General features: G+C 35.1%; 1 protein-coding gene across 1 annotated transcript in view; it reads right to left on the bottom strand.

Annotated features, from left to right (window-relative positions):
- Positions 1-7,009: 7,009 nt before the first annotated feature.
- Positions 7,010-27,911, bottom strand: part of HECTD2 (HECT domain containing E3 ubiquitin protein ligase 2) — a gene marked incomplete at its 5' end in the record, with an annotated part of 30,739 nt that continues 9,837 nt past the window's right edge. Inside the window, 15 exons of the mRNA XM_010015176.1 lie at positions 7,010-7,323; positions 9,705-9,848; positions 10,471-10,586; positions 11,775-11,881; positions 12,142-12,229; positions 13,222-13,296; positions 13,738-13,896; positions 14,846-14,934; positions 19,157-19,289; positions 21,081-21,188; positions 22,073-22,169; positions 23,644-23,646; positions 24,444-24,567; positions 25,981-26,129; positions 27,461-27,570. Coding sequence (XP_010013478.1) covers positions 7,203-7,323; positions 9,705-9,848; positions 10,471-10,586; positions 11,775-11,881; positions 12,142-12,229; positions 13,222-13,296; positions 13,738-13,896; positions 14,846-14,934; positions 19,157-19,289; positions 21,081-21,188; positions 22,073-22,169; positions 23,644-23,646; positions 24,444-24,567; positions 25,981-26,129; positions 27,461-27,570 — 1,623 coding nt within the window. The remainder of the gene's footprint in view (positions 7,324-9,704; positions 9,849-10,470; positions 10,587-11,774; positions 11,882-12,141; positions 12,230-13,221; positions 13,297-13,737; positions 13,897-14,845; positions 14,935-19,156; positions 19,290-21,080; positions 21,189-22,072; positions 22,170-23,643; positions 23,647-24,443; positions 24,568-25,980; positions 26,130-27,460; positions 27,571-27,911) is intronic.

Raw genomic sequence — 27,911 nt, 5'->3', positions numbered from 1 at the left:
TGACACACAACACCTCATTATCCTTCTTGGCAGCTTTATCTGTGTGTTCTTCATTAATATTGGAATAACTTTGGTTTATGAAAATGTGCTGCAAACAGAGGACTGACATTGCATGTAGCTAGGATAAGGACTGCCAAGAGACGTAGCCAAATAATACATCTAAGTAAGTGACAACTCAGTTCTAAAATTTCTGCTAAAATTCCCATAAGTTATCCTATGTCTTGATAAATATAAAATAAAACTGAGGTCTAGTTAAGAAAAAAGTGCATGTGTCAGAATTTGTCACAAATAGCCTAAAGGATGAATAATTTTGTAATCTAGGGAAATTCAACATGAAAGCTTCCATTTCTTATCATTCTACCATTATATATACATTTTATTCTGACAGCAGTAGATCTTGAGCATACTGAAAGGCTGCGTCACTACGCAAAGAATGCAGATTGTTGCTGTAAGTAATGACGGGAGAAACTAGCCAGGGATTGGCTGTGCTGTGTGAAAGCAGTAATTTCTTCTTCATGGTACACCTACAAGTATGAAAATGCTAACTGAATGCATGATTAAGCATAACATCTGTGCTTATGTCATATATAATTAATAAGCTCTACTAATAAAGTTAGCAAATAAATCAAGAAGAAATTCAAGGGCAAAAGATAAACTGAGAGTACCTTTGCGCCATAAAATATAGAAGCCTCAATGCATCAGTTGGTGCCCCATAGACAAGGAAGGTAAACCCAGGAAGCTCATTTTTATTTTTGAACAACTAATGATATGAAACATGACACAAGCAGCTACACCTTCAGATTCACAGTTGCAGTGTACCCATTGTGAACAGTTACACATGAAAACCACACAACTACAGCTAGCAAATGAGGATGGGAATTCAAGCTAAAAGCTCAAATTCCAACACTATTGCTTTAATATAAATACTCCCTCCTATTGCGTCGCTTAGGTTTTGGTTATATGCCTACAGTAGTTCAAACAAAAAAACATGGAATGAGAAACAGAAGACAGCTCTCAGCACAGCTGAGTTGGTGCTGCCTGATCAGCTTGGATTATAGGATGATGTTAAACTCTTAAATCAAGTATAGGAAAACAAAACTGGGTCTTCTAAACTCATTTCATGGAGAATTTATTTCTGTACCTGTGAGCTCTTGGCCAACAGCACAGACTATTGAAGAAACTGAGTTCACTTTTTGAAAGCAAGAATTCATGGGTATTGAATATTTCAGTGTAAGAAACACAGCTAAAAAAATCTGTCAGCATGTGAAACCCATCACCAGTAGAAACTGGGCAAGCATGTGCTCGGAGATGATCAACAGGACAAGTCTAAACATCCCCTAGGCAATTCAAACACAGCTTGGTTGTAATACCTTAGGAGATTTCAGCCCCTGTCTGGCAACTAACAGAGCAAAGAAAGAAAATATTAACTTGGATCCTTTTTCACAGATTTTCAGTAAAAAATCTGGGTACTGGAATGAGTTTTCATCTTCCAGAATGTGCCATTTGGGGTAATAGGTTAATACATGTCAACCAATATGCACAAATAGGATATTGAATAGATTCTGAATCCTAAACCAAAACCACCCAAAACAAAAAGCAATGAGGTTGTTTAGTTGCAACAGGAATAGATGTATGTTACTCCTTCAAAAGCTGCATTCTGAATGAATACCAAGTGCTTTCAATGTTTAGGAAAGCTTTTCTTTCATTGTAAAAGTTGACAGAAATATTAGAATTCTGAAAGAAAAGTGATGCGGAACATATTATTCATTTCAATTAGACAATGCAGTAAGCACTAGACAGTGATGCACACGGGAAAATATTACAGTTTACTCAAGTTTTAGCTTTATCTTACATGGTGATTGAATTAAAGAAAAATAATTTCAGTTCTTAAACTCTCTAAGATACTAATCACTAGAAAAAATTAAACTTCACCAGTTAAGGCAATTAGATTTCTACAACTAAAAAGCAATTTAAAAGAATTACTATATCAGAAAGTAGATTTTTCTCTTCCACAACTGACCAAATCTTTGCTGTGTTCATCTCTGTTTTACACAGGTCACATTTATTCACCATGATTCATTTATTACTCTATTAATGAAGTGAAATGTTTAAGAATTATTATTTAGTATCACTGAACATGTCTTGTCAGGGAATTTTAAAATCTGAGTAGGATACTCCTCCATCTTGGAATCCAGAAAGATCTGGTTAAAGATCCCTCTATAAAGCAGATGAGTGAGATGACATAGTTAAGTGCCTTCTCTGCTCACTGTGGCATATGTTACTCGCCAATGTACCCATTTCTTTCTACTAATCAAGGCCAACTATTAAACCCCCCAAGCAATATACATGTTGCCAGCACAGTCCTTGAAAATAAATTGTGTGTGAGGTTACTTAAAATTACCAGAAGGCAACCAAAACCAAGACCCACGGATTTAAGTTTAAACCAGACTGTTTTCAAAATGACTGTGCTTTGGCTACTTTATATCCAGCTAGATCGATTTTCCAGTGGACAAAACACAGTTCCTGCCTCCCACAGTATTGCTGCCAACACAAAATGAATAGCAAAATAAATGAATATTCAAGCTTTCTGCTAGAGCAAAGAGACTGAACGTACATCGAGTAAACTCACCCATTGACAAGATGGTTTGAATAATTTACACATAGATATGAACAGTTCTGTTCTGATAATGCCTTTTTTTATGCCTACAGAGGACAGCAGAGCCTGGATTGCTATTATCCATAGTGTGGTAGCCATCAGAGATGCTAGTGTAAAGATATTAAGGACCCTGTGAGAACAGATGCATTTCTTGTGGTTAATATGAAAGCATGCTATAGAGTTAAAACACCATATACACACGAAGCCCATAAATTAAGCCTGACCATCATACATCTACATAATCTAGAACAACTATCATGGGAAGCAAACATTGCATGAAGTCTATTCATCACTCTACACATACAAAATCATAAAAATTGATAAAGAGAAAAATGGCAAACGAAACCTTGCTATGGTAGAACATAAACTCCTGAAACATGCAGTAAAACAATTAATGTATCTATCCTATTCTTACTCATATAAATATTAACATTAGTACTGCAGAAGAGTCTAGAACTGAACTCATGTAAGGTGCTGCCTAACTTACATTAATTTCTGCTACCCTTTCAGAGCCTAATGAATAAGTACTCTATCAGATCCTCAGTGACAAAATCTCTCCATTTTCTTTGACCTCAGAGTTCTTTCCATACGTAGTTCATCAAAAAAGCTATTTTTGAATCTAATATCAATTTTACACTTATGAATGCACTAACAATACCAAACTATAATAACCCGTGCAATACCGTTCCCCTGTCACATAAAGCTATTGAGGTTTAAAGATTTTAGTAAGAATTTAATCAATTTGAAAAGTGCAGATCTTTGAGGGCCCATTTTCTGCTGATTAATTTAACAACAAAACCCACCAGACTATGAATTAGAACATTTCCAGCACAAGAAAAACAGCTGTGGTAGTTGAAACCATCCCGTTATGATTTTCCTAGACTGAATCTTTAAAAGCGCAAGGAACTTCAACAACAAGATCCTTAAGCAAAACAAATCCAAACAGAACTGAAAATTACTTCACCCAAACAAAAAAAGAAACCTTCTTGGAAGAGAACTAGGTGCTCTAGAAGGTAAAACACATGCTCTTAGAGTCAACCAGTCAGGACATTGAAATAGAAGATCTGAGGGACCTTCAAGATATTTCAGTTTTTTCAGGGGACGGTCCTGAGCTATGTAAAAGTAACAACAGATACAGCATTTGCTTTTGGAGCAAGTCAACCAGTACCACCACCAACTACAACTACAGAGAAGGAACCTTACCACTTCTGGCCAAAATAATCAATTTCAACTTTAAGCCCCAGCCAACTGATCCCTAGATGGAACAGGACAAAGCAATCTAGGTTTTATAACCTCTTTCTAAATATCAGTCTTGAGGCTATTGACTGTTCAGAGATCAGTAACAATAGGTCTCCTCTCCCTGAGGCTTTGGCAGTCTCCAATTGACAATAACAAGATGTTAGGGAACTCTTAATGGAAAAAGAAAGCATTTTTAAAACCCAACAGACAAAACCAACTGTTCCTCTCTCCTCCATATCCGTTTGCTAGAAGGAAATTTGTATTTACTGATTTTGTGAATCTGCAATTATTTGCGATATACAACCTGTCTCCTCTAAGGAAAATCTAGCATCTAATTAAGTGGTTTCAATCCTCATCTTTGCTGCCATCTGTAGGTAATTTGGAGTGGTACAAAGGAGACAAGAAGCAAGTTTTAATCTGGTCAGATACTACTCCTGTGATCAGGACCTGTGTCCATGAGAAAGCATGGTGTTCCTGTTACCTGCCCCTCCCGATTTTAGTGTTAAAATTAGACAGAAAAGAGAAAACATACAGGAACTTGGCTTTGTCTCTCCTTGTACCTCAAAGTAATATTGCAACTGAGGAAATAAAGAAGTAAAATCAAGCTGAGGATCCATGCTATTTTACAGCACTATTACACCACGTTATGCACTGGAACACCTGTAGTTTTGACTATAAATACTACTGGGTGTATGTCTGGTAGCTGAAACTATCTTTTCCAGCAGGATATGCAGTATTTTAGCAAAACTGTTACTGCAAAGAAAACTGCGCGTAAGAAAAATAAGACAAAAGCAAATAGGTTGATCTTGTTTTTAAATCCATTACAATCAATTCTGGAAGTCTGAAATTAAACAAGTGAGGCCAGAAATTTAAATATTTGATTTAATGACTGCACAATTCTAATACATAAAAATAGATACTTAGTAATGAACAAGTTTATACAAACCAGATTTCTTTTGTACGGTACAAAACAATGATGGAGATAAAAAAAGATTTGCTGGATTACAGGGCAAGACAAAAGAACAGCAAAATATCATTGAAGAAAAGTTTTAAAATGATCAGAGCTTATTTCATAAATACAGTGCAATGCTTTCATTTAACAAATACAAAATTTACTATTTAATTTATCAAGATCAGGAAATATATAAAATGTCATTGAATGACAATCTTATTTAAAAACTGATGCAAATACAATAGCCTTTTTAGAATTCTGAGGTAATATTAAACAGTAAATCAAAAAAGCTTCAATAAATAAAACTAAACCCAAGGCAAAGTGCAATTCAGTGAAAATAAGAAGATAAAGCTTTTATTTTAACAATAATAGATAAATAGTTATTAAAAGTGGGCTTATGCCATAAAAAAATATTTTGGCTAATTTGCCGTGTTTTCAGATAAACTGTATAGCTCCTTATTCATAAGCCAACCGTCCATGAATCCAATTCTACAGAGAGAGGGAAGGGGGCAAGTCTGTCTTTAGATGTCTTACCTACATCCACATTCAGCTGTTAAAAATTTAACACTGCTTGAAGCTATCTAGTTCATTCAGTGCAATGGTGAAAGTTTCATTTATTTCTTAACATCTGAAATCCTGTGAGTTAAAATTTATTTTAAAATCTCCATTTGGGATATCAATGTAAAATGTGCAAGTTCAAAGTGCTGCTTTTAACACCCTCCATGCTAACCTAGTTTTCTTCCAGGCTAAAGTCAATGGAAACTTTATTATCTGTTTCAAGGAGAGCACAGTGAATACAATGCTAAATATTTTAAGATATCCTACTATTTATCTCTGCTTTAATAAAACAGTAAAATCACCAGTACCTTCTCTAGAAAAAAGAATAAAGTTTACACTTAGCTATTGCAGAAAATCTACAATGGCTTTGAAAATATGGATTAGGAAGATTAATTTGTTCATCATGTATAAATCTGTTGGTTGTATGTAAATAATACAGAGAGGGAAAACAAGAAAAATATAATATTTTACTATTATTGCAAATAAGTAATTGAGTACAGACTCTGCAAGATACTCAAGCATCCATGTTTCAGAAGGTCAGTGGGGATAGCTGACAGATGCCTAAGTGCCTTGAATGATCTGGGCCTCATTTGGCTAAAAGAAAAATCTATAGAACACACAGTAGCTATTCATATTAAAAAAAGTACTGTACTGCATGCTGATAAATTCTTTCCATTTAATGAATAAAACCCAGACTTATAATTACATCTGCATTTTAGAACCAGTTTCTTTCCCAGCTCCTAATTTACAAACTCAGAGCAGGCAAACCAAGAATTCTTTTCATGTAGTTTGTGCAGTGAAAACCACAAAACATTGTCTTTAAATGCTGGCCTTCAAGTTAATGAAAGCTTCAACATTCTTCCGAAATGTTATTGTAGTCACTTTTGTCACAGCTTACTTAAGACTTTCAAGAAAGTTGCTGAAAAAAATAATAGCATGATACACTTTCCATTTTCCATGTGTTGTAGATTTAATTCTTTTCCTGAAATATTTCATCATATGTAGAATGCATTTGAATTATCTAGTTCTGTTTACTATAACGCTACAGTAGATCTGGTTAGTTTTTTGTCAGAGAATGAACATACAAGCCGCTAATACGTGTAGTTTGAATCTGAATCCCCTCAAACTGAAAAAAGTACCTTTTAACACTCTTGTACAATCAAGTGTAAAAGCTGAATATAGAACATCTAAAACCTCTTATTCATAAAAAATAAATTTTTAGCAGTAAATGGCACTATCAAAACCCTATTTTTTTTCACAGGCAGTTATTTACATGCTTCTTAGCCTGTTTCGTTGAGAAGGAAAACCAGCATATTAAAACTGCATACATGTTATAAAGACTAAAATTCCTATTTGCCTTTGTGAAAATATGGCTACATGCTGTACGTTATATTTTTTCCTATTTTCATGTTAATTGAAAACATTCTACCACTGGGATTAGCTAATAAAGAAATATTCTGTATACTATATCCCAGTAGGATACCTGCAATATAAAGCAATTATGATTAATGATAAAGTGCTATTAAATAGAAACAGAAACTGTAACTTAGAAATTGTCTTAGTTTTTGTTTATCAAATAGACTAGCTTTTTGTACAAACAAAGCTACTTTCTGTGACAAAGCAAGCAGTAAATGTATTGCCATTCAGGAAAAAAATACACTTCATATCTAATTAAAAGAAAAAAATCTACACTGGGTAAGACTGGCACAGTATCAAGAGACATAACAACAAAAAGCTTAAAGGCACAATCAGAAGAGTGAATGCTACATAAAAATGCTGTTCTTGAAGTATTTTATTTTATTCTAGACCGAACCCCTCTGCATTTGAAATTCCAATGATCAACTTTTGCTTCAGTTCCTTCTTGCTCTTGTAAGGAGGGAGACAAAGCTGGTTGAAGCAGGTATGGGCCACAGGTAACCTAAGATAATTAAAAAAAAACCCCAGTAAACCAGATAATAATAATACAGAAGCAGAATACTGCCAACTGCCTACACATTTTCAGCTAAACATTACTTAAATAAGAAAATCTGTGAAAGGAACATTTATCCTCATGTTGTTGGTTCAAGTTCTGTTGAACACAAATAACATTGCTGGTGGTCATATGCACCTCAGGTGAATTTGTTTGCCTGAAACTGCCTGCTTGCCTTTCTTTTCTTTGTAAGTCAGCAACATCTCCTTCAAGGTTTTGGAAACTCCTGGTATCACATGACTTCAAAATCAGTTTTCCTCTAAATACAAAATCTGAGTGTAATCAGAACCCACAACATGAAGAAGGAAGGTGGGTCCTGCAGTAGGAATAGTGACACCTGGATGAAACAAGGATAAAAAACTCCAAGTTCAGCCTGGTAAAACACTTCCCTACAGACACATGCCTCAGTGCAGACCACTGAGGAGCTGATTACAGCCCTGGAAAAACAACAGTCCGTAAATTTTCATCTTAGCCATACCAACACTTTCAGCTGCAAGTTTCTTCTAGGAACTGAGTTTGAATATATATTGCAGATACCTCTTAGGATTGCCTGACATACACTGGAAACTCTGCTCCTTGCTAGAATGGATTAGTCTGATGAGAACTGTTCTTCAGTAGAAGCAGCATTTGCTTTGCCATCATTATGAGATGCCAGTAGCATCCTGATTCATAGCCATAGACAAATAACCTATATGATCTTCTTGCCCTTTATATTCTCAAGCAACATGCAGAAAAACACTGAGGATACAGACTTGTCCTTGTCCTACAACTGATTACTTGTGGGGAGAGAGGAGAAAGGCTGTGAGCTGGAGCTCAACCTGACATTTGGACTTAACCCAACACTGAACACTTCTAAAACGTGGACACTTAAAACTTAAATTTCAGTGGGTGACTTAAAAGCTCTCTAGTTCTGTTTTCATTATAGCCCTTAAAGTCTTTTGAATGGCAGTAGCTTGGCCTTTGGTCATTAGCAGATATTCTTGAAAGGGGGTGGAATTCCCCCAGATTTGGAAACTCCCCTCTCCGCCCTTTAAACAAGCAGGCAAAAATCTGTTATCAGACTGGAGTCATGTGCTTCAGAATTTGGAAAATTTGGAAACTGGATATTCATTTGGCAATTCTTATTGCTTTTATATTCTTTGCTCCTATTGTGTGAGCAATGCAATGCCAACATGTCTACATTCATCCCTGCACAGGCAGTCTGACTGCAACAATTATCTTGCAAAACACAGACTTACCTGATTTTAAAGTGCACACTAGTTCAAAACACATTTTCCCATTTGTAAGAAAAAGAACAATTTACAGGAGAATGAACATAACAGATTCAATGGGGGTTAATTTTTCTCCAGTTTTCATGAGATCTTCACGTTCCTTTAACATGTTACTGGATTTGAATAAAGCATTAGAAATACCACAGTAATGAGATAAACCAAATTTAAAAACAACCCCAAAATTTATTTTGTTTATGCATTTAATTCAGCTCTCCACAGAAAACCCAACAAAATTTTGTCTAAAAATATAGTTCCATTAAAGTATTTTGATTATCCTAAATGTTTGAGAACTCTAGGTAAAGCCAGTAATTACTACTTAGCAGCAATTATTGCTTAGCAGTGAGCTTTTCTATACAGCTTTCCAAATTATTTAAACTGATTTTCTCCAATCTTGAGAAGGAAAATACTAGCTGGGAAGTACGTGGAATTTCTCGAGTCAATTCAATACAAAATAAAACACTACCAGAAACATAAGAAGTTGGCACGAACGATTAAACCTTCACAACAAATTACAAGGCTGCTTTGATGCTATTTCTTCTGAGCAGCCTGTGTATCAGCCGTACACTTCCTCAGTAGAGACCCCGAAGAAATGCTACATCTTCTCAGTCGTATGTGTTAGAATTCTTATTTAGACCATCAAGAACGAATGCAAGCATTTTCTGCAACTTCAAGGGCTGCTATACATAGTGACGGACTTGAATTCAGAAAAAATCATGGTGATTCACAGTATATTTCCATTAGCTCAGCTGTCGTGTTAGGAACAATTAAAGAAATAATTTATTTGAATTGAAAAGATGTAAGGATTCTCTACAGATAAAGAATTCCCAGCCTTAAATGTAAACATTGACTGGAGAATCAGTATTGTAATAGATGGTCACTTGCAGAATTTATGCAATCAATAAATGGGTATAATAACATTTTGAAGACAAACTAAAGAAGTCCATGCAGTTTCTTCCTTATATATTAGCTTGATGATCTTTAAAAACACATTCAAGAGTGATAAGGGCTCTCAGGAAATAATTTAAGAAAAAACATTTAAACATCCAGAAAATTACTTACCAATTAGTGGATGTTTCACTCTTTGAAATCTTGAAATTCAAGTCAGCCATTCCTCCCACAGGTACTCTATCACTTCCTGTAGCAAAATGTAGCAGCTTCTTTTGAAGGTCAAGAGAAAATCCAAGCACTACATCCCAAAAGTATCTATGTTTAGGGAAGAGGGAAGAGAAAATGGTGTAAGATGCAATAGCATGACAAAACACTATGAGGATAATAATACAACCTCAAGTACTACATGACGAATGTCACTTACTGAGAATTTATTGTAATATATAGTACATCAGTAGTATCCTAAAATGCAAGGTTAAATGAATTCCTAAGGACTGGACAAGTACAATGTTCTAAGAATTCTGGAATGATGTCTTGTCAAATGAAGCTCAAGCCCATTTTTCTATAAAAATACAAATGCCTTCTGCTCACTAATATAAATGCCCTTAGTATTAAATAGCACTGGAAGAAAAAAAGCATTTTTTGAAGTCCGAGTCTTTATTTTTGTTATCCAGACGTTACTATGCAGGATTTGAAGCTACTCTTCTTAAGCTATCTCCATTTCACTCTGACCATAGCCCTTTGAAGGTACCCAGCAACAAATTATGCCATTAAGGATCTAACTCTTCCTACTTACAGATAATTTAATAGTGTCTGTCTTATTTGAAAATAGTTTTTAAAACTTCAGTCATTCTCAGATTATCCTGGAGGAGAGTATTCCCAATGTAGTCTACCATTCTATGATGTTTTTAAACTCAAAGAAAAAAATTAAGCCTACCGTATGGTGAGATCAGTTTTTTGGTAGCCCTCATATTGGGTACTCCTCTGCAAAGCAGACATATCCAGTTCAGGACTACCACAGACAAGAATTTCAACCTCTTCTGGACGAAGTAACTGACAGAAATTAAAGATAAAATATTTTTATTTTTTTTAAAGATGAGAAATGGTTCTACTAGATTCAGATTAAATTCTTCTTTTGGCATTACAGAAAAAAACAACAGAATGTCATTCAATATAAATCTATAACAGATAGAAACTGTTTTACAGAAAAATTAATTATTCAATACTTTCAAGAATCTTACTACTGTATATAGTAAAAAGCAAATTACCGGATAACAATATTTTAGCATATTTCTTTTTTTCCTCACTGCTTTATTCTAATCTTTGTTACACTGACTTGCTTGTTATCTGATTAGGTTACAAACAGGTCAGGAAGAAAATTAAGTTTGTACATATGGAATTCAGAGGGAGAGTCTTGATCTCAATTTCAGTTACATCTCCCATTTCATTTACACTAAAAAGTCCCAGTGAGGCTGCTTAGAAGTGGTGGCTGACAGAAAACTTGACTTTCAGTTGTACACACTGCTGTGCAAAGCAAACACACATAACAATAAACTGTGTTTAGCAACGGCTAAACTTACAACTGCAGAACCTATTTATTCATTTATTACAACATTGTTAAATTGCATGGGAGTATGTCATGGCATTTCAATGGATTTGCATTCTCCTTCCAGAACCTTCCCTACAGTTAGTCACATTTCACTTTGCTGCAAGTGTGTCATAGATGGCTAATTTCACAGGAATGAAAAAACTCTCATGGAAATTGTAATTGCCTTTCCTTTCTCTTCTTACTGCACAGGGCATGATGTACATTACAAAAGGCATTCCAATCACCAAACAGGACTGAATAAAGAAGGATGTTTAATTTCAACCTTGCTGTGTGTTCTGCCTGCAAAAAGTAATAGGCTTTTTCAAAGGAGTCACTTAGGAGCACAGACACAGTTGCTCTGCTGCTTATAACTGTAGGGAATACAAAGAATCCTTGTAAACATGCACATGAAGTGTCTGTGAATGCATACTGATAAACCTAACCCGTGGAGCTTTATTTATCTGTTTTCACTGGAACACTACAGAAAACAGTTGATTACCTGCTTAATTTCTTCTGTTTATCTTGGATTAATCAACTATATTGACTAATCAAAATTATTCATGAATCCTAAAATTGTCCAGCATGATTTGTGTAATTTAGATGTCATTATCACATATTTGAAACAGAAGAGTTACATTTAATTTTATTCTTACCAGTAATGCATACGAAGCACAGACACTATGAAATCCATAATAGAAAGCTGCAAATTGTTTGTAGACTGATCTGTTGAGAAGAAAATCAACATAGAGCTGCACATACTCTAAAAAAGAAAAAACATTTTATTTTGTTTTACAATATAATAATTTAAAATAATCATTTGTTGTGTTCTCTCAAATTGTACTGCATTAAGAAAAATGAATGCTTTTCATTTTAGTTACTATAAAATTGGTAGGCATACCAGAAAGGGCCTACAGTAATTTCATTTTCACACTTTGTTAAAGAAAACCTAGGCTTATAAGAAGGAAAAAAAGGACATACTTAAACCTGCCAAATATGTGTAATTAATATGTACTGAAGTACCTTTCCTATTCTGATTTGTGACTGGAATTTTATCTCCATTTGGCTTTAAGTTGTAAGATTTTATAACACCAAATTCTTCCTGAAAAACCTAGAGAAAAAGAGAGAAGTTCAGTACTGGAAAACACATTCATATACTTACAAATCACAAAGCTTGTACTTATATTTCATGTATTTCCTCTACCTCTCTCTTTAGCACATGCTGTAATTCTGAGGGTTGTGGGGTTTTTAAAAGTTAAATATTATAATTTTCAAGAAATTGCTCAAGAAATTGTTATTCTAAGTAGAAAAATTGACCCTGTTACACAGTGCCATATCAAACCGACCTGCAGGCTCTGGAGCCAGAGAGTTTTTAACAGAAAAGAACAATTTAGAAGCATCAAACATAATTAAGAAGGTCCTTGTTGCACTGCAGCTCACCTAGGAACTCAAAAGTACCCACTTAAAAAAAATTCTCATATGGTCTGACAATAATGTAATTCAAAGCAGAGGGAAAAAAAGCTCAATACTAGTCCAATAAGCATCCACAAACCAGCAGGAAATTTTACTAGCTCGTATGTGTTCTAAAACAATGAATAAGTGAAAAATGCTTTCTTGATTGAAGTAGCAGTTAGACACAGGTTGGGCAAAATTATTGTAATTTGAACAAGCTATTGTTCAAGGGAGATATCCAGGAAAATGCATGTACAATAACCAGAGTAAGCTTTGACAAGCATCTGAGCTAGACAGGAAAGGAATTGTTTTGCAGCAAAGTAATTCCAAAGACCAGGTCATCAATTGCAAGGCGATGTCAGATCAAGCAAAGAGCTGGAAACGCACCAGCAGCTGGCCCTGCGACCCTGGCAGTCAGCACTCAGATCAACCTGCACTGCCAGGGGAACAGCTGAAAGCCCCATAAGGGAACCGGCATCTGTATGCCTCGAGGCTCCAGGACTAGACTGGTCCTGAATCAAGCTTTAATGTCTATGCAATTATATTCCAAACAATCAGCAATCAGAGAGTAGTAGATGACTCCACTGCAGAAACATTGGTACAAATTACTGACCGAGTTTGATAATCACTTAAAATTGTGTATTTAATGACCTGAAAGGTTGAGTAAAAATCCTCTTCAACATTGCCTTCATAGGACAGAAGTTCACTTAGTCCGTGGGCCAGTTCCTACAATATGAACGAAACCTCTTCAGTAAATCTACAAAACTAAGTGATGTACTTTGCAATGATGTGCCAGAATCATAACTTTATATAGAAAAGATTTTGGGAAAAGCTGTATTTTCAAAATAGGAACACGAATAAAATTCACTGCTTAATTAATGTGCATATTTAATTATTTATTTTTATTTCAGTATAAACTGTCACATTTGTACTACAGAAAATGTGTCTAGAATACTCGTATCATATTTTGGTATTCTAACTTCAAGTAGATTACAAGAATTCTGCTTTGCTAGAAAACATGGAGAATTTCAGCAGAAGAAAAGGAGACTATCAGCCTGCACTGGAAAAAAAGGATGTTTTCTAACAGTTTATAATTCAAACACTGAATATAAATAAATCAGGTTTCAAATCAGTAATTTTTAGCCTCTTAAAAAACATTATACTTACGGGCATAATCTGAAACAGGTCATCTAATGTGACATCACAGATGCCTACAAGTGTGTTATGATCACAGGGAACAATGGGAGGACTCAATAATTTCTTGTAACAGCAAGGTGGAAAACGAATATCCAAAGTGATGCTGTTATATACTGCAAGTCCCATAAGCTATACATGTCAAATGTTAAGGGCAAGCTCCACACATCTTTATTATAGTTAATATTTTAACTAACTTGGAAAAATATTTTAAGATTTTACTCAGCATACTCTAATATATGCTAAACAGAAGGAACTGCAGTTAGATTTTTTTGATGACTGATAATTCTAAATGCAGTCCTGTATTATAATTAGTCGCTGAAGTGGTCAAATGATGCACATTGACAGAACACTTGATAATCTTTATCATATTATTCTATACAAGCATTTCCAGAATAAATTATTCAAAGTATTGTTATGAAAAAGGTTTTTCAGCAGAACCTTAAGTGTCTATTTTTTATCCCAAAATTCTAGAGAGAGCTCAATATAGGATTTTTATAAAAATAAATCTAAAAGCATAAAGACAAATGTGCACTGGCATTCCAGTTCACCATCTAGCACACTTAAGTGTACTCATGAAACAAATTTCAAATTATACCATCTTCTGACTAGAAGAGAATAGTTCAGTTGGAAGAGACCTACAACGATCACCTGGTCCAACTACAATCAGTAAAACTGGGATATCATCATCTCATCTTGGTGGAGTTATAAGGATGTGTTATCATTCATCATGTGTGTCTGAGAACTTAATACGAGTGCAACAGAAAAAATATGAAATAAACTTGCATTCAAAGTAACACATGGCTTCCATTCAGTTACAAAAAAAATAATAATAAAAAAAAAAGGTGTAAGTACATACATCTTAATTTTCTGACTGTAATATGTACCATGTACCCACATACCAGCATTTGCTTCCTATTTTTAGTTCACTTGCTTCTATGACATTCTTTTTATACATCTGAAATGGAACACACTTACATGTACAAAACTGAATGAGCTTTAATTGATGCCTTATTTCTCCCCTGCACCAACTCATTGAATGGCTGTGTGTTTAACACTGCTTAGCACACATAAAGGATACAGCTCCAACCAGTCGGAATTCAGAATAGTTATCACACTTAAAGCTGTTGAACCAATGGCAGTGTGAGTCCTTGTGGTAGGTGAACATGCCTGCAGAACAGGAACAGTGGCCTTTACAGAGCCTGAGCTTCAATAAGAATCATATAAAACCCCACCTTTCTCACACATGCAACCTTAAGAGTGCTCCCAGGAGTGCCCATATCTCCACGATTATTCTTAGTCCCATCTTCCCACCCACAGCAGGAGCCTGCAGGTGCTTGGGCAAGGACCACAAAGGTTAATGCCAAGCCCAAAGGAAGCCCAAGCCCTCCAGCACTTTTGGGCGGCAGAAACCAGAGTTCTTCAGTGCCTCCAGTCGTGGATATTCTGCACTGTCTCTGTGCAATCTGTTTCTTCACTGTACTTCATCATCTGTACAGCCAGAAATGTTAACTGTCTCACCAAAGATTTTCTTGCTGCAATGTAAACCATTTCTTCTTCCCTTCCTGGGTCAATAGCAGATGACAATCTTTAAAAATGTTGGCATGAATCCCATGATACAAATACCATAAGCTTTACCTTCTTAGAATAGAAAGCTGTAAAAGGTTTATCTTATACGTACATTAGCAGCAAAGGGGTATATTTCATATTTTGTCAAAAAATATCAGAAATTAAAAAAAAATAAACTAAACCACAAACACCCTAAAAAACCTACTCACTGGTCTTGACAAACTAGATCCTATTGAAATCATCACTATAGCCCAGTTTGACTGCTATTTGCGGATTATTCTGTTTTAAAGAGTGATAGAAAGTAAAAACCTACGTAATGAAAATACCTACCAGCTTTCCGATGTCTAGATGTACTGGTCAGAGAAGCAAGACACACTCTAGTGTGCACTAACAGTGAAATTCACTTCAGGAGTGCAGAAGTAGATTGGATAAAATGTGATAACTGTTTTTAATTTGTTGGGATTGAATGAGACAACAGTTTATTATTGTTTCCACAGTCAGTGTACAAACCAAAGCACTGAACAGCTCTAAGGACGTATTGCATGCAGTAGCTCACTGCATCTGTGTTTGAAGATGAAGATGGGGAAAAATAGTATTTAAATGAAAAACCAAACTCCTTTGGATTAAAAAAAAAATAATATCCAGTTGATGACTTGGGGACATCTAGGTCTTATGAAAATTTATAGGTAAAACTCTGCCTTCATATTCCCTTTCCCCCTACTCTTCCTGAACTTTATCTTTTGAACTTTAGCTCAAAAAGGTGCTCATCATAAAAGCTTTAGACAAGACCTTTTCCAGAAGCAACAAAACAGTTTCATGTAAGGAAGAGCAAGGTTCTCATATACTGAAAGATGGCAGTGATGCTGGAACAAAACAGATCTCAGATCCCATTTATTAATTGTCCACACTGAGATGAAGAAAGCATTGTAACAAACAGGATGGCACACAAGTGGCAAGTTAATTGGGAGTTCTTTAATTTCAGGAGTTAATCTGCAGGATCAGCTAACCTGGAAAGGGTAATAACTGTGATGTTTTCCTATGTTTTTCCTTCCAAGCTTCTGACATACATTATTTGCAACTTAAACATTAAAGACAGCAGAGTATATCGTCCTTTTCTAAGGGATGAGAACATTTCTGAACTACTCCCACACTTGGCTGACAGTTGTATCAATGAAAGAATTCACACTTCAGAACAAGGAAATCTGCCAGACCAGGTGAAAAAAATAATTACTCTCAAGCATTTCCAAACTCATCAGTTACCAAGCTCTGCTGACAACACATTTTTACTAACAGAAATGTAAAACTAACAAAACATTTTCTCCAGGATAAATTATTTCCTCTAAAAGTTATCGCCAATGTAATTTCTCCACACAGGCACCTTTTTACTAGAAAAATGGTTAAAGGCAAATAACTATATCCTCAAATCTGCTGAGATCTTTATACCTTAAAGCTCTGGACCTTTAGAAGGAGTCCTATAAACAACAGAGGACCATGCATTCAAGGGTCATGAACACTTCCAGGCAAAGACAGACAAGCTCTTGCATTCTGCCAACGACTACCAGGTGTTATGCTGAAGTCCCTGGAAATCAATGTTTCTTATTTAAGAGGAAGCCTGGAAGCATTTTAACCCATTATAACATCAGTAATATATCTATGCACAGCTGAGGAGAGCTGACTCATTCGAGAAATACCTGAGTGGGGAAAAAGTCCTGACCCAGATCCATCTAGAGCAATATAAAACAGGAAGATTGAACTGCTTGTTTGTGAATGCTAATTCATGTCTTCCCATCTCCTACTTAGTCAGAAAATCTTCCTGTTTTGTTTTTTTCATTATGGGCTCACAAGTCCTGGTGACAGCAGAGGCAGGCTATTTCATTCAGTCCCACATCAGGTTATATCATCTTTGTACCTGACTGAAGTACTTTTCTCTCCTAAAAGCATCTCAGACCACTTTAAGACTACTGGCCACTCAGATACCCCAAACAGATTATATGATGTCAAAGGTTCAACCTCTACCAATACTAATCACAGAAGTAGACCTAGAACTTGCAGACACTGTCACCTAGAACTTGCAGACACTGTCAGTGCAACTATCAGTGCAAATGGAAACCACTGATGCATGGGAAGCCAGAGTCAGCAGTTTACCAGAACCAAGCACAGTAGCTACTTACAAAAACCAGGAAAACTAGCAATATGAAGACAGTTGAGGGCAATGTAAAATCAGAAAATGCAGTATGAGAAGAAAGAGGCAAGGATAGCGGTGGCATACAAATACATTTGGCCTTATCTCCACTTCAATATTTGATAAACCGTTGTGCTGGGTTTGGCTGGGATAGTGTTAATTTTCTTCATGGTAGCTAGCATGAGGCCACATTTTGTATTTGTGCTGAAAACATGTTGATAATACAGAAATGTTTTAGTTACTGCTGAGCAGTGCTTACACAGAGTCAAGGCCTTTTCTGCTCCTTGCACCACCCCACAGTGAGTAGGCTGAGGGTGTACAAGAAGTTGCGAAAGGACACAGCCAGGACAGCTGGCCCCAACTGACCAAGGAGTGTTTCATACCATATGATGTCTTCTCAGCATATAAAGCTGGGGGAAGGAGGAAGGGGGAGGTTTTCAGAGTGATGGTGTTTTGTCTTCCCAAGTAACCTTTACAATGTGATGGAGCCCTGCTGCCCTGGAGATTGCTGAACACCTGCCTGATGATTGGAAGTATGAATGAATTCCTTGTGTTGCTTTGCTTGCATGCATGGCTTTTGCTTTACTTATTAAACTGTCTTTATCTCAACCCACAAATTTTCTCACTTTTACTCTTGTGATTCTCTTCCCCATCCCACTGGGAAGTGGGGGGGGGGCAGTGAGTAAGCGGCTGTGTGGGGCTTAGTTGCTGGATGAGGTTAAACCATGACAACCATCTACTTCAAAGGCTGCTATATGTCTCTTCCTATTTTGGAACAGGAACATCATATTCCAATTGCAACCAGACAATATATTAAGCTAAATGGAACAAAATTATTTTTAAATCCAAATATATGAATTCACACATGTATTCCAGAATATTTTCAAGGGCAGACAAGTGTCAGTGTTTCATTGGCTTGCATAGCTTTTGCTTATTCTTCTTAGCTTCTATTAGGTCTAGCAATTCACTAAGACTCATAGAAAACTTTTACGAATTTTCTATTCAGAAGAGAAATGGAAACAATCCTTTCAAAGTCCCGATTCCGTTTGACTTAAACAAATTTAAGTTATCCTTGACCTACTCCTTAAAGTGATGGCCTTCTCCCATCTGCCCAGAGGTAAATCAAGATCCTGTCTCTGATAAGAGATGGAAACACTGTAACTACACATATATTTGGGAAAAATTTCAAGGAAAAATCTACTGCTAGCCTTGAATCTCCCTGTTTCATATCCAATGTTCTTACTAGCCCAGGGATACTAATAAACCATAACTATTGAGCTTCTGGTTTCTGAAACAAGGTTTAACATGACTGACCTTTCCACTGATCAGAGATTTGTTCACCCTCTAATTTTGCCATAGCACTGAAGCAAAATCTCATTTTTCCAGCAATGCTTAAACCTGCTTGTCCAAAGCCAGGATCTTCAAAGCTCTTCAAAGACTTTCCAGTCTCTTCTGTCTTCCTCTGTGCCAAAACTTCTTCTCGTCTATATGCAATTCTAACTTGCCTGCTTTTGTTTCTTCATAAATAACTGGTCTGCCTAATGCTAGATTAATGAAGAATTCTTATCCATCACTATTTTGATAATTTAAAAAGAAAAAAATATTTTCATGTTGCATTTAAGAACATTTATGAGGACTCACCATAATCTGGGTGAAAAATCTGGCGAATCAGAAGAAGAAACCATTCTTTTGTCAGGCCACCCATATCAAGACCAGCTTCCCCTACAAATGTGACTTTCAACTTTTTTTTCAGATCTGCTCTCTTCCTTGCTAGCTATTGCAAAATAGGTAGGGAAGAAGAAAAACAAGATTTAACTTATTATCACTATGCGTAGCCATAGAGAACATATCTCTGTTTCTACCACTCTTGCTTTGTTTAAACTAGCAATTAGCATCATCTCCTACCAATAGGTGCAAACTGTATTAAACCAATGATTGAACTGCAGAAGCGAGATGATCACGACTACTTGATATGATAAAATACCTTGCGCATGGTGCTGCTCTCTAGGTTTCAAAAGAAAGTTGTGAAAACAGACTGTTAATAACCCTATCACTTCTTCTGCCAGGAAGAAATGATAGATAAAAAAAAAAAATTAGACATCCTTTGGAGATATTTAGAAATAAGGAGGTATCTAAAACTTTCAGTATTTGGACAACCTTACTTCCAGCTTAAGATGAGGGTTTTTTTTATAGTTTTGTAGAACTGTTTTTCACACAATGGTAACAAGCTCTTTTCATTCCTTTATCCTAAGATACAGGACTTCAACCACGTGTGCAAAAGACCTGCAATATATTAGATTACAGCCTTTCACAATTAGCAGTGATCTTTCAGTTCAAGTCTTTATACAATTTTTCTTTAAATCATTAATTACTGCCCAGCTCTAGAGAAAGTGTTTACGTCAGTCAGGAAGATACATGTGCTAAAATAATTTCTATTTTGTTAGCTGCTCATGAAAATCCCTGTTGCACAAGTTTTATGACATAGGTATTTATTATTTGTCGTAAGCTATTTATTAGCTAAAGTGATTTTCCTTTGCAAAATTTTTTTTTTTTTAAATTTGAAATACAAATAAGACATCTTCCCCATCTTCCATTCCCCACACTTTTGAGAATATGGATAATATATTACATTCCTATTCATCCCTGAGATGGGCAGCGGAAATATTAGATATTAGAAATAAATAAGAGAATATTTTGGCTATTGCAACTCTTAAAGTGGCTCTTGGTTATTTCAGTGTGGTAAAAAAACCCCCTACAATGCCCAAGAGAAAGCAGTATTACCACTTACATTTCTTCTAACTTAAGAGAGAAGGCCAAAATAGGCTTTAATGTAGGAAAAAATTAGTTTAAATTTATGTTTTCTGAAGATTAGTAATCAAACTTGCTTGATCTTGTTTTTACCACTTGGACTTATTTTTCAATACCATCAGGCTGGTTTTAGTGTTGAAAAAGAGCAGAGAACTAGATTTCATTAAGTAATGTTAATTAGCAAGGTTCAGTGGATACTGAAGAAGAACTGCCTACTTTAATGGACACATCTGTTTCATTTCTAAAAAAGGAAAAAAGTTACACTCAAGAATGTTAAAATCAAGATAAGAACTTCAGAAAAGAAAGCCTAAAATAATTCTTTTAGGACAGAGAAGTTCGTGAAAAGAATAAAAATGTTCCAAGAATTGGAACAGAACTAAGCCATTAGTGATTAGTCACTATTCATGCTCCTATCACGGAACCAAGTCCTACATAACCTGATAATTATTCACCGGATTCTTAAAACAAAAATTGCAAACACAAATACATACCGTGTGGCATGCAAACACGTATGTTTATTATGGGCTTAGCTATGGAGCAGTATGAGGGCACAAATAAACTTCAGAATATCTGACCCAATTTATTCCGTGGCACTGCTATTGTGACAGTGACGCAGTTGCAGTTCTTTTTATTTAGCATTACGTAGTCATATTCCCAATCTCTTAGCGCAGAAAGATTTAAATATGACTTATCAAACTGAAATCTAAGTGCAATAGCTATTCTGCAGCAACACACCATTTAATTACATTTTTGTTACCTCATCAAGTGAATCACTAACAAGGTGCGTCCTCCTCACTTTCACATTTAGGAACAACATGTTCATGTCAGGTTTCTGTCTGCGAGAGACTTTATCCACAAGGCTTTGCTATTTGAATGAATAAGAAACATTATACACGCAGTACGTTCTTTTATAAACCAAAGTGCTGCACTTGTTAAATGTAAAAAGACCTTAGTATCTTGCATAAAAGACATTATCCTAATATTATAGCTGCTTCAATATCTTCCAAGAGATGAGAGCAATTTCTTTTCTAGCATTTATGCAGTATTTGAACTAACTTATCAGGAAGTTTAACAAGAACACAGCAGTTGTGCAGCCACCTTTAAAACACCACAAATAGTTAAAAATATACCCACAGGATTCCAGAGACTGGCTTGTGCTTTACTTAGCTATTCACAAAACACATCGAGGAGGACAGGAATGGATAGGTGGTGGTGCTGCCACATTCAGCACCAAGGAAAGCTGTATCACCTAGCACATGAAGAAAATGATCACTGAAGAAGGCAGGCAGTGCCTCTTTCAAAACAGAAGAGGCTGGCCAGCTGCAGTACCTCTTCTGTGACTTGTGGATATACATTACATCTTAGTCTGCCATAACAACATATCTTCATGGAATTACATAGGTAACAGTCCAAAATTCTCATGGAATTTCTCTTCCTTATTTATCTTGTTGATTTAACATGCTAGAACATTATGCTGGTTTCTCAAAAAAATTAAAAAAATTACAGTAACTTTCTCCACAGCACTGCTATTTAGAAACATCCTGAAACTGAGCACATTAAAATAAAAAAGACTGAGAGAATCCAGCATGGACATTTATAGACTGGTAATAGTAAAATTGCTCAAGTTCTTTTTCAGGATAGTCCAAAATTCTGGAAGTTGTGATGAAAGGCTGTAAGTAATGTCAATCTAACAAAAACTTACAAAATACCAATGGATGAGACATAAACATTTATCACTAAATGACTTACCCGTGCAATACTTATCATCTGTTGTTCTGAGTCTCTTTGAATAATAACTTTTTTTGCCGCTATAGAAATAATAAATGGGTATTGACAGAAAGAAAACCTAACGACAAGAGAAAAGAAGATAAAATATTTCCTTTTTTTGCATCTAGCATATTACTTACTCTTTAAGAATACAGGAGTGAATAGTTGCATTATGATTCAGTAACTACTTCCCTCCACTGTTAGTAATTTGCAAATAGCTGCTGGGTTTTTTGCACTGCATAAGTAGATACTCAATTCAGTAGAACAAACTGCTGTTTGCAAATACTATTAGAAATTGTAATAGTAATAATACTTATTCTCAATAAAGCTCCTTCTTATTATTTATCATTATCAGCAGACCTAATAAAAAGTCATCTGCTTTAAATATTAAATTTTAATTGCTACACTGAATTAAAGAAAATTATAATATCTTATTAAATACAAGAAAAGCAGCTATCTCAGCGCAGCATGCTTAGGTACAGAGTAGAAATATTTCTGGTTTGGCTTATTTACTGCATAACTGATTTTCAAAGGAACTGATTTTCCAGAGATTCTTCAGATTTAACTTGCGGTTACAACCATCTAGGGCTTCTAAAATATCAGATCCCAGTCACATTCCACCACAATCAAATACTACAAATAATTTTGAAAAACTTCAGAAATCATCAAGGTAAAAGATTTTTTTTGTTGTTGGTTATCTTGGTAAGTTGGTGGGGGTTTTTTGTGATTTAGCTCATGCATCACCTAGCAGAAGTTCATACTGAGATACACAGAGCTTCAGACTCTATCTTAAATCCAGACTGCATGCGCACCCTGAATCCTACCTGTGAGAAGCTCTGGATTCAAATGTCTCTAGGAAAGAAAGGAAAATGAGCAAAATATTCTCATTTGGTCTCCTGGATATCCTAATCCAAAAAGTTTTACCAAGGAGTGTTGACTTAGTTTGAAGAATTATGTATTTCAGAATATTACATATGGAACGTAAACCAGGGCTTGCCTTCTACTTGACCTTCTTAGTTCTAAGCATATAGTCTTGACTCTGATTCTTCGTTGGTTTGTTGTTTTGTTTGGGCTTTTTTTAGTGGAATGACACAGAGTTAAAAGATGTAAAAGTAGAAAAAAGTGTGGTTGCAACAAAGTGAAAGACCTAAATTTACTTGAAGAATAATACAGCTAGCATGCGTTTCAGCTACTCTAGAAATTATGTATCAAGCAAACTTCGTTTTGACATATATTGAATTCCCAGTGTCCCAGCTAACTGAAAAGAACCGGAGCAGGCGGAAATTTTGCAGCCCTTTTGTAAGTTTGGCTGTGGGTGCCAAAACAGCCAGATAGTGCCAGTGGAAAATAAATAAAAAAAAAAAAAGTAAATTTGAAGCTCAGCAGTATTCAGATTCCAATACTTTGACTGAGACTATGCAAAGCCTACTGTACATTTATTGCTATCATGAGTCATGGGTTTTGATGGGGCTTTTTTTTTTTTCCATGTATTTGTTTTTAATTCTTTCACAAGCAGAATATCAGGTATCAGACAGAAGCCTAGTGTACAATACCTGCTTTGGTGGAGCAAATTATGCGAGGTTTTCCTCAACTGCTACTAAAGACAAGGAAACTTGCACATGCAATAAACAAAAAGCTACATTTGGTTGGCTGATGTCTTACATTAGCTTACTGAAAAGTCTTGAAATATGGGGAATTTTAATTGATCTTGTGATTCAAGCTGTAAAGACTGAGTGATACATACTAATATGCTTAAAGATACAGCTATACAAAACAACATTTTTATTAAGAAAATGTCACTAAGATTTTAAATTTCAGCAGAAAGATGAAATGCCTGTTTCTCTAGATGTTTCTAAATCACGCTGCTGGCTGCCTCTTACAAGAAGAGAAATACCTTTGTAAGCTTTGAGTCTGTAAAGATTTACCTTGTGTGTTATTTTCAAGTAACAACTAGTACAATTGATTTCACTAGAACAAATATGTATTGTATATACATATATACAGGTAGAGGTATTTACATCACTAAGTGGTAAATATGCACCCAACACCACTTTCTATGAATGTATTGGAGGTTATATGTTTATAGTAAGACACAATTGGAAGTTTATGCCAGTAAATAATAAACTCATATTATCATCTATATTTTACATCTTTTCCCTAGTTTGCAAAGTCATTCAGTCTTGTATCCACGCAAATAGCAAATATAGCAAGTAGTAGCTATACAATGTTTTTCCAATAATAACCACATCAAATATTTTATCTATGTACACACGCTATATACACTCTGTAACACAGTGTAGATACAGTGCTTTGAAATAGTAATTAACAAGAAACAACCACTTAGGCCTCTTACCTGTGAGAATTTCCGTAACATTGCCAGTTACGATATTCTTCCATAAGATCAATATGATCAAGTGTAGAATTATAGAAATCCATATATGAAATAATAGGAGGACTGATCAGACAATTTGCAGCATCTACAAAGGAAACACAAAAGTCTTAAAATACTGCCTGGATTCAGGACATCTGTTGTCTAGGTATCCTGGGCACCAATGACCCCAGAAACTCTAAGCCAAATCAGATACTAATAACTTTGTCTCAGTCTTAGCTGCAGTTTAACAACTACAACAGGACATCACATTTACTGTAGAAAACAGTAAATCCCTAGGTCAGCCCACTTATAGTAAGAGTAACCTCCATTTCACTCTACCCCACTTAATGATATAAGCTAAGTTAAGGTTTCATGAATAAAGAATTCTTTTGTGCTGAAATCAATGAAAAAGCAATTTGATAGATGGATTTCTTAATCATCTTCATAGTATTCAAAGACACACCTATTTCCTGAGGTAACTACATCTAGACTCACCAGTACAAAAACTAAGTACACGACTAAATCAAGAAAACCAATTCACATTTAAGCTGCCTATCTCATTATTTAATATTCATATAACAACGTGGTACATTCATACATTGTCAAACATCTAATAAGTTTTCTGTAATTCTACTTAAACATGGTTTATTTATGATCAGTCAGAAATTAGTGCATTTTGATTTACTAAATATCTCTTTTCCCAGAATTATGGAATTATAAACTCTTTCATAGATGACTAGACAACACACATTTATTTCAGATACAGTTGAGTATTATCTAAGCTGTCACTCTGGACAAGCAGGACTGTGCAGAATGCTTCTAAATAGTTTTAAGTTGACAGTGAAATGAAAATGTCCTCCCTCCAATCTTAATTTTCATTTGGTGGTTTCATTTTCTCCTAGAGAGAAGAAAATGCTTTTACCTCTCAAAAAAAAAAAAAGGGGACTGGCTTTAGGCCTCTCATCTCCATAGCAAATGCTCTAATCACTAAGCTGTTTGGGAAGAGTGAAGGAGAAGGGTTGCATTTGGAATTGTCATATTTTCTGTGCCCTATCGTTGAACCAGACAAGGATTTACTTTTTTAAGCCATAGGTTTGGACACAATGCGCTGCCTAGCTTCTCTTCGATGCTAAGTACTTCCGTGGGGCTAAGCCAGTTACAAAAGAAATTCTGGGAATTACACATTAAAACAGTTTCTTTTACAAATCTAAGGGAAACCTTAACCATTGGTTACTTCCATGGATTTTTGTTTGAATGATGTTCAGTTGTTACAGGAAAATGATGCATAGCAATTACCCTTTACAAGAAAGCAAGTATAAAGACTTGCCAATAGAAGATGGTTTTTGTTGTTTACTGCTTTTTGGCATATTACTGCAGTTTGTACTGTGCCACCACCATTGTCAATCTCCCCCAGAACAGAAGAGGTATAAACTATTCCCCCCCATATGTACATACATACAAACAAATGTACATGTATATCCACATACATATGCATATGTAGTTCAAGAAAAATACCTACTAAATAAAGCCAGGACTTTGGTTGCTGATGGAATCCACCAGGTACATTTCACCATAGGTGGAAACTCTTCAGGTTTTGCAGGAAACAAGCGTAAAGAAATAAATTGCAGTAACCTGTCCACCACCTGCTTGAACCTCTTCTGTGAAATCCTAAAACAAATGTGCTGCAGTTACTCTCATGTGGGCACTGTCCACACTAGGGCTTTTATCATCAGGTTTCAATTTTACTTTTAAAAAAACATGTTTTGCCCTATACATAAAAACAAATTCAAATATAAAGTTTGAAGAAGCATGCTTTTAAATATCGATACACAGCAATGCTCTTCATTAGTGCACCCCTAAGCTTTTTAATGCCTATGACTTGGAAAAAACCCACCAAAATGCAGTAGAATCATGAGTTGTTCTTGACTTTTAGTAAACAAAAAGGAAACACTTGGTCCTATTGAATAAAGAGTGGAAAGTACTTAATAAGCTTGTGACAAGTGCACATTGTAAATTATGTGCTGCACAAGTTCCATAATATCACAATACACATGTGTACATATATTAGAGAATCCTTTTGTAAATAAGAGCTCTCTTATTTTAGTGGTTTAGATTTCCAATACATGTTTTAAGAATAAAAATATTGATACGCCTATTGCATCCCTAATCAAGAGGGTAAACCTTATTCATAAACACTGATTCAAATGAAATCGTATATTACCACATATTTAAGTAAATCTAGACATATTACAGGGTACGGGGAGGGGAATATCATTTCCAACTTTGCAGGTAAGAAAATCCTTTATTAACATATTCCCTATAAGGTCAGGGAATTGTGAATATGGCCATTCAAACTTTTCATTTTTACACCTCACTGAACTTTTTGCATAGTCATTATGAGGAAGGCAACCAGCATACCAACTCTTAAAAGCTGCTCTTTGGGTAGTTACCCCATATGACTTTGTTAGTGAGGTGCTACTAAGAGTTATTTCAACTAATTAAAAATCTAATGCCCTAACTACACTCTCTCACCGCCTCCATAACTCTGTGAAGCAGGGACTTACTTTGATTTGTGGTTTTCATACAACACAGTAAAGTTACAGTTTCTTTTGCAAATTATTCAAGATAAACCTTTATTTAAACAAAGATCATAAAGATGTTTGTATTTATAATACCATTTAAACATGTATCTAAAAATTTACATACATAAGTATTTTGCATGTGTTACAGAAAAATAACTTTTAAAAGTTATTTTGGAATGAAGGCTTTTTTTGCATAAAGATATTAATTTTTATACATTATATACAGTTTGTATCTATAAATCAGTATCACTTAGTGGACTATGTCCAAATGTACTTTGAAAACAACAAAAACAATCTCTTTAGTCAATTAAATTAACTTTCATGTAATTTATAAAACAGTCAACATCAATGGAAATACAGTAACAATTGTAATCCTAAAAATGGAATTTTTATTTTTATTTTTTTAATTTTTTTTACTTTTTAGACCAGTGCACTAGGAAATGATGGTCAGCTTCTGTTAAGGCTGCTATCTGTCTTAGCAAGTGAGCATAGATGACATAAGTAGAAGTGTTACTAAATTGAGGATTCTGAAAAAGATTAAAAAAATGTGTTAGGTTAATAAACTGCAGAAAGGGAAAAAAGTCATTAGGAATTTTTCTTATGTTTGTTCTTGTTCAAATAAAAAGTACATTATCTTCTATATCGTAAAAGTCTGATTTTTTTCGTTTTCTTTTTTTAGTTTCAAAAGAAAGCCCAAAGGTAATAAAGGCAGTACCCAATAGATTTTTCTGGATTATCATTTAATGCGTAGCACGTAAATTATACTCCTCTGAGTGATGTGCTTTCCATCTCAGTAATAAGAACTTTGATAGCTCCTGTCTTCCTGCATATCAGTCCAAACTTATTGTCTCTTATGTATGAATTAACA

The sequence above is a fragment of the Nestor notabilis genome, unplaced genomic scaffold (assembly GCF_000696875.1).
Source record: "Nestor notabilis isolate BGI_N333 unplaced genomic scaffold, ASM69687v1 scaffold13305, whole genome shotgun sequence".
NCBI classification, from domain to species: Eukaryota; Metazoa; Chordata; class Aves; order Psittaciformes; family Psittacidae; genus Nestor; species Nestor notabilis.
Note: the sequence above shows the minus strand (reverse complement) of the source record. Positions and strands in the feature narration are given on the sequence as shown.